This window comes from Daucus carota, chromosome 7, assembly GCF_001625215.2.
Source record: "Daucus carota subsp. sativus chromosome 7, DH1 v3.0, whole genome shotgun sequence".
NCBI classification, from domain to species: Eukaryota; Viridiplantae; Streptophyta; class Magnoliopsida; order Apiales; family Apiaceae; genus Daucus; species Daucus carota.
The window spans coordinates 38163430-38171318 of NC_030387.2; the positions used below are offsets into that span (position 1 = coordinate 38163430).

The 7889-nt window shown below is 38.0% G+C and overlaps 1 protein-coding gene across 1 annotated transcript; it reads left to right on the forward strand.

Annotated features, from left to right (window-relative positions):
- Positions 1 to 291: 291 nt before the first annotated feature.
- LOC108194001 (transcription factor PIF7) lies at positions 292 to 3068 on the forward strand. Its single transcript, XM_017360879.2, has 6 exons — positions 292 to 601; positions 1319 to 1838; positions 2010 to 2108; positions 2184 to 2249; positions 2338 to 2748; positions 2850 to 3068. The coding sequence occupies exons 1-6, from the start codon at positions 456 to 458 to the stop codon at positions 2964 to 2966; spliced, it is 1359 nt and encodes a 452-aa protein (XP_017216368.1). The 5' UTR covers positions 292 to 455; the 3' UTR covers positions 2967 to 3068.
- The last annotated feature ends 4821 nt before the right edge of the window (positions 3069 to 7889 follow it).

Consider the following 7889-nt stretch of genomic DNA (forward strand, 5'->3'; position numbering starts at 1 on the left):
ATCCAAAGACCGTTTACTTTCATAATCCTGTAGTAGACTCATTATTAACGTATATCAATTCGTTTCAAGAAAAACTCGACAAAGACAGAATTCTGAAACTGAACACAACAGAGCTGGAAACTAGATAAACTCAAAGCAAATGAAAAGGAGGACAAAGCACAGTGTGTGTAATAATTTTATTGGTGATAGGACTATCAAACAAAACAAGAGGGATATCTATACCAGACTTATCTACACCACAAGTTCTTCTTTATAATAAATAAGAATCCCCATCAACCAAAATGTTACATTCCAAGAGGGGACCCGTCGACAAAGAAATAAGAGAATCCAACTTTATAATCAAACACGAAATTCACAATACACATCCACTGTATTCTCCTCTTTTATGTGTCTGAGAGAGAGGCAACAAAGCAACAGAACACACATACAGATATATATTATATAGAGCATAAAGTATGAGTAGAAAGGAATACACAGTACCGAAGGGTGATTTATGGGGGCACTTAAGACAAGCAGAGAAAGTTGGAGAAGAAACTGAAGGAAACAGAAGGTCGTCGCATGTGCACGACCATCAGAAGTCCTACAATCATCTTGTCTGCATGTATGTTTCCATTGCACCGCCACTATTTTTACTAATTTATTCTGCAACTCGTCTGTATGATATTCTTCCAAGTTCAGATGTACTTGTGTTTTATTTTGTGCATACCTTTATTTCTCCTGAATCCAAGATGCACCAACATTCAAAAACAAAGCATGTAGTCATAATTTATATGATACATGCTTCTGTTGCTAATTATGTTGTTGCTTTTTCAGCAGAACACTATGTACACAGACACATATATGCAGCTATGTCTATATATGGATTTTTATTTTATGGTCACGGGGTTTCTGAAAGAAATTTTTAGATCTCTTGGCCTATTTGATGAAGTCCTCATTTCCTTGTTTTACCTAGCAACTGATTTTTTTAGCCACAACAATGTCAAACAGACTCAGAATTCAACAATCAGAACACTTCTACTTTATGGTTGTGCTCAAAGGATAAAGCCTATTTGCCAAGTTACTAAATGAGGATAAGCTTTTTGTTACTTGCAATGTAGCTTTTTCAGTTCTATTCTCCTCTCCCTCATCTGGGAATAAATTTATTATTCTTAACTTTTTTGTATCATAACCTTACGATGCTCTGTGTAATTGAAGCTATGTATACAGAAAGAATAATTGCAGGAAAGATGCAAAGTACAATCAAATTCTTTTCTGTGATATCTATGGTTTATGATAAAATTAAAAGAAAGAAACTAACCAAAGGTTGCTTCAAATCCAGGTCAAATTATGATATCACCGAGCTGGGATGGGAGAATGGCCAGCCATTAATGCATGAACATGTGGGGATCCTTCCAGCTGTTCCAGATTCAAAAACCACATGGGATAGGACCGACGATACACTTGAGTCCATTGTTCATCAAGCTACATACCCGAATGTAAACTTGCCTGAATTTGATCATCACCTGAATCAAAATCATCAATTGACAAACAAGAACTCCATTGTCACACCCTCTACCAGAATATGGGGCGAAAATTCCAACCACGTAGAAATGAGTCCCCCGGTGTACACCAAGAAGCGGGTCCAATCATCAGAACACTCAGATCAATGTAGAGGAATGAATAACTTGACCATTAGTCACCAGAATCACGCTGATAAAAGGCCATGTGGCAGTGGCAATGCAACCTTTGCTAAAAACAATGATGCAACTATGATGACATGGGCTTCTCTCGAATCTCCTAGGAGCATGAGATCGAAAACTAAGCCTGTGGATGAGGATTCAGCTTGCCATGCTGGATCAGTAAGTTACAAATATTTCAATAAAGTGACATTATGTCAGACCTCCAATGGTGACAAAATTTTTTTTTTTTTTAAAGAAAAGAAATCTTATTGTCTATACAGAGTATTATAGATGCATACACTGCAGTCAACTTGGTTTATCAACAAACAGTATACTTGTGATTTTTAACAGGAAATTCCAGATGAAGAGCCTGTGAACAAGGGTGAAACAGCTCCATCCCACTCAAGTAAACGAAGCAGAGTAGCTGCTGTTCATAATCAATCAGAAAGGGTATTTTTCAATGATTTTAATGTCTTAAAAATAAAGTTTACAACTGTTAGTGAGTGTCTTCCTATACTTACACAGAAACGTAGAGACAGGATCAACCAGAAGATGAAAACTCTGCAGAGGCTGGTGCCTAATGCAAATAAGGTGTTTCTTGCTCTTTTTTAAGTTTGAAGAAACCGTGTTATTTAAAATTTAAGTACATGCTTATGTTTGTCTCAAAAATCCTTTGCAGACTGATAAAGCTTCGATGCTTGATGAGGTAATCGAGCACTTAAAACAACTTCAAGCACAAGTTCAGATGATGAGTTCTAGAAATATACCCCATATGATGATGCCTCTAGGAATGCAGCAACAGCTACAGATGTCTCTTCTTGCACGGATGGGAATGGGTGCTGCCCCGGGGTTGAATTTTGGGTCGATGCTTGACATGACTAACATAGCTCGAACTGCATCTCAACCTCATCCTTCCTTAATCCACCCTAACTCTGCCACCACAGCGGTTACTCCCACATTTATTCCGCCACAGTTTATGTTTCCACCCATGATTTCCAGACAAGTCCAGTCACAAGCAAACATGGTTCAGGAAGCTACAGGCACCAATCCTGTCCCATTCAGTGATCCATACAGAGCACTGCTGACGCAAGTATGTTCAAATAATGTTAAATCATTTAAAATTTATGAAAATTCTTTTCTCACTTTTACATGTTTAGATGTTCGGGTTTACTGATTACATCTCTTCTGCAGTCCATGAATATGGAACTCAACAACAAGATGGCTGCAGCGGTCTATCAGCAACAACTTAATCAGGCAGCACAGACAACAAATGGCACTTCAAACCCAAAACATGTACAAAGAGAATGATGTAAACTACTTTTATTTACAATCTATCGCGAGGAATTACTATATGTATGTTAAACTAGAAGCATCCTCAGCAGTTTTGGGATATATAGACCATTACATATATATCTAATGCTTTAATCACCAGCATATGATTGCTAAACAATTCTTCTACACACAAAAAATATTTAGCATGCACTCAAAAAAGTTCTTTGGAATTCGTATTCATCAAAAAAAAGTTTTTCCTGTTGGCATAAGATGAGTTACGAGTCTCGAAGTACCAAAAGCTTGTCTTTTCAGTTTACATTCACTCTTTTGAAGTATAATAATTCAAAAAACAGCTCATGTAAGGGCATTTCTGGTTCAGAATCTTGTTCTTGTACTGATTAGGACCAGATTTGATTGAACCCAGAACCAGAACATTTTGATGTTTGATGGGTAAGTTACCCATCACGAAGGTCACTGCATATGCAATACCAAAATCAACTAAAGTTTTCAACCAGAAATTATTAGAATTTAGAAGGTCACTCGATATGTAAAACCAAACACATTAATACTAACATAAATTATGATAAAAATTTACAATTACAATTTTGAAGGACTTCACCTGACAAAAAGATATACAGCGAAAATTGGATTTCGGAAGGAAAAAGTTCCCGAGGAAAGTTTACTACTACATTGCTAACTAGGCTTCAATCTCCGGTGCATATATCTATGGTTATCCTTTTATGAAATTGACAGACTAGTACAGACATTAATCAAGTACTGTAACTATGTTTCATCCATATTCTCTCAGGCCATTTATTATTACAGTTACACTGTATAATGAAACTGTCAGCGTGTACATATATAACATCTGGACAATGAATAATCCCATAGAGATTCATGTGGATTTGTAACTACAGTTTCGTATCACACAAGTTTAATGCGTTCCCAGCTCAATGAATAATCGAGGACCATATACTCATTAGCTACAGACTGGATGATCGAACAATTGTAAGGAGATATCTCACCAAACTATTAATGCGACAGTACTATAACATTTCTGACATTACCAATTGAGCAAAATAAGGGGTGTAAGTAGTGGTTTCGAGGCCAGCACTGCTTGAGGACCCAGCGCCAGGGTCCTAGAAGTTACTAGCCTTTTAATTATTATACCCCACAATCATGTAATGTCCAGAAGATGATATTCATATTAGAGTAATTGACAGTTTGCAACCCTTAACTTAAGTGCCTTTTTCGATTTGGTTACTTATTTATAATCTTGGCACTATGCAACCCAAAGCTTATAATTTTTAAGCAACCTGCAACCCGCGCTCCAACTCCCGTTAAAGTACTAACGGGAGACGTTAAAATGCAAGGCTAAAAATGGAAATTCACTATCTAACCCAGCACTTATAACTCAACAATGAAAGATATAATACCATCACATTTGCAGCAATGTAGTTGGAGCATTAACATCAGAAAATAAAATCTCAGCCACAGTTACAGATGAATCAATGTTAAAGGGTAAGGTTGGTGTGCCAACCTTCCAAAAATAGCATCCCAGCAAGCACAAAACAATAATTATAAGAATGTCTCACAACACATCATCTGCAGCTCCTAGTTTTTCTTCAGCAATTCCTTCTGCTTCTTCTTACCAGCATCTTGCAAATTCTTTAAAGATGTGTACTTCTGCCCTGGTATTGGCTCAACTCCCAAGCACTGTCTAGAAGATGACTGAGCTGGTGGCTTAAATTTTCTGAAGATCCCTCCATGACTGGTTGTATTTACAACCTCAGCTGTTCTCTGGACTTTGTTGGCAGCAATTGGTTGTTTTGATGCCTCTGCTGGTGGTTGTACTACAGCTTTGGAGTCTTTTCTTTTGTTTGCAGTGCTCCCAGCTTGGTTTGGATCTGTTTTCTGTGAAACAAAAACAGTTTGGTTACTCAAAAACAATGTAAGTAAGTGCTTATATATCAAAGCAAATAGTATAACATGAATGTACCTTTTCAGCAACTGAGGTTCCAGCTTCTTTAGCAGTGCATGTTTTTTTATTATGCCCCTCTTGTTGGCATACACTGCACTTTTTAATGTTAGCAGCCCTTGAGGATCCAGCTCCTTCCTCTCCCCCATCTTCTTTCCTCTTCTTTTCTTCATCAATTTTCTGCAGATTTCAAATTAAATTAGAAACATGGCATAACACCTAAAATAATTTCAAATATAATTAGTACCTTTGTCTGGCAAGTTCTTGCATTGTGCCCCCATTCTGAGCAATAACTGCATTTGAGAGAGGTTCCAGTCCTCTTGAGCATACTTGGGTTGTTCTCCCTTGTCTGAACTATATTAGATTTTTTGTCTCGCTTCTTTTTCGGCCTACCAGGAGCTGTTCTTGTTTTTGGAGGTAATATTGGAGTTTCAAATGTTTCCTCCCCAAATTCCTCCCCATTTAAAGGTTCAAGAATGTGGCCGTATACCCTCAGATAGTATTCTTTCTTGTGGCATTCATGCATATAGTCCAGTGGATTTTCTTTTAAAAAGAATATGCATGAACATGAGTGAAAACATGGAATACCTGTTAATTGCCACTTTTTACAAGCACAGGATCGATTCTGCAGGTCCACCACAATTTGATGGCCTCCATCACTCATGGTCACAAGAAATTTGTGGCCTCCATTCCAAGTTGGCCTTGCATTTGCAGCCAATTCCATAGATCTGGTTCAAGATTTTTAAGTAATAGTAATTAGTCCAAGTAGCATATAACATAAAATTTAAACAACAGAAGTAGTAAAGTAAAGTAGTTACTTGTGCAACTTCTTAAGAGGTTTTGTGCAGAAGATAGTGTCCCTCTTGTCCATTTTTGTCAGCCTCTTGCAGATCCTCTCCATACATGTATTTTGAATTCCAATGAACATTGTAACAATCCCCATACCTCTAAACTTGTTGATTGCATTGTTGAAAACTTCACAGTTGTTATTAACGAACATGTCACTCTTGCAAATATCTCTAAAAGCTGATCTACTCCACTGTGACTTTGGCTTGGCTGCTAACCAGTCGTAAGCCCTTGGTGCTAACTGATAATATGCATCAATTGAAATTATGTGAATCAATATTATGTGTGTGCTAATATTATGTGTGTGCTAATATTATGTGCTTATTAAATTATGATTTAATACCTTCTTAAGAGCCTCCATATTTTGGTTGAAATGGTAAGGGGTTGTTGACCTAGCAGCAGACCAGAGGAGCCTTCTAACTCCAATTCCTTTATGTTCTTTCCACAGATTCTTGTAGAGATGCATTACGCAAAAGCGATGCTCTGCTTCAGGGACCTCAGTTTCAAGAGCCCTAACTAAACCCTTCTGTCTATCACAGATGAAGGTGTAAGATCCTGGATTCTCCATGTGAAGGTCCTCTTTAAGCAATCTGATAAACCATTCCCAGCTATCGTTGTTTTCAGCTTCAACCTGGGCCCAACAAATTGGATACATCCCATCATTCGGGTCTGTACCAACAGCAGTCAGCAAAATTCCTCCTAACGGACCCTTTAAATGGCATTCATCTAATCCAATGATTGGTCTGCAGCCATCTAAGAACCCTTCCTTTAGTGGACCTAGGCAAACATAGAATCTTTTAAACCTTGTACAGGTTCCACCTTCTTCAGCTTGCTCAGTCATAATCTTCACTGTGGAGGATGGCATTTGTCTTTTGATTTCATTTGCATATGCAAAGATTTTTGCATACTCCATCTCATGATTTCCAAGGATATTATCCCTAGCCTTCTTCAGTGCTCTGTACACCATAGACAATGAAACATGACATTTCAAGTCATTAACAACTCTGGCATGAAATGCTTGTGTTGGCCATTCTGGGTTCAATCGGATTTCGTCCTCATATTCCTTTGCAATCCAGGTGGAATTAATACATTTCTGCACCCATGTAGGATTGCAAGTATGTCTGTTAATCAGTGTCTTGATTTGTATGTTCTCTGTCCTTTGTTGCTTGATACCATAGCACCTCCACCGACAACCCTCACTGCAAACCCATTTTATAATGTTTTTAAAATTCTTCTTCAACCTAATAGGCCTTTGTTGGACTATGGCATGTTTCCTCACTGCAGCTCTGAATACTGCTCCATTTGCAAAAAGCATGCCTGCCTTGAATTGAGGGTCAGCCATGTCTGTCAGTTCATTAAACTCATGGAAACTGCTATCATCTTCATCACAAGATGAAACTGCCATCCTTTCATCAGTGCTGTGATAGCTGCTCTCAGAGCTGCTGTCCAAATCATCATCTTCACATGGTTCTCCATCTTCAGCAGCCACAAAATCATGATCACCCTCATGAACATTAGTGTTTTCAGCTTCCTCATTAGCCACATGATCATCATCTTTAGTGGTTTCAGCATCTTCATTAGCCACATGATCTTCACTGTTTCCAGCATCTTCATTAGCCACATTTTTTTCTTCAGTGCTCTGTTGTTTTTCACTGCCTCTCTTAGTTTTTTTCCTTGCCACTGTCTTCTTCTTCACTGTCTTCCCTTTCATTGACTTTGAATTCTCATGTTTTTCTTCAACCTGACTTGGTTGGCTTTCAGGAGGACCATCCTCATCAGTAATGATGACTGGAGTGTCCTCTGTATTTTTGAACAGTCCCTGAAAAAAAATGATACACAGGTCATACACTTTTACATATGAAAATTACACTTTACATATGAAAATTTACATTTTTACATACCCTCAACATTGAATATCTTCCTCTTTTCCTTGTCCTGTAGGGTGGATTAGGTGGGGGTATTCTCCTCCTTTTTGGTGGGACTTTCTCTACTTCACTGTCACTAGAATCCAGGTTTGAAGAGTCACCTTCCCAACTCAGCTCTTTTTCTTTTTTCTTAGATGATTTTACCCCTTCATCCCCACCAGCAGGCTCACCTACATATCCTACCTCCTCTCTCATTTCTTCTATCCTCTC

Coding starts and splice junctions, on each gene's coding strand:
- LOC108194001 (XM_017360879.2), top strand. CDS start 456: ATGAGTAGAAAGGAATACACAGTACCGAAGGGTGATTTATGGGGGCAC. Junction 602..1,318: donor TACAATCATCTTGTCTGCAT/GTATGTTTCCAT, acceptor CTTCAAATCCAG/GTCAAATTATGATATCACCG. Junction 2,109..2,183: donor TTCATAATCAATCAGAAAGG/GTATTTTTCAAT, acceptor ATACTTACACAG/AAACGTAGAGACAGGATCAA.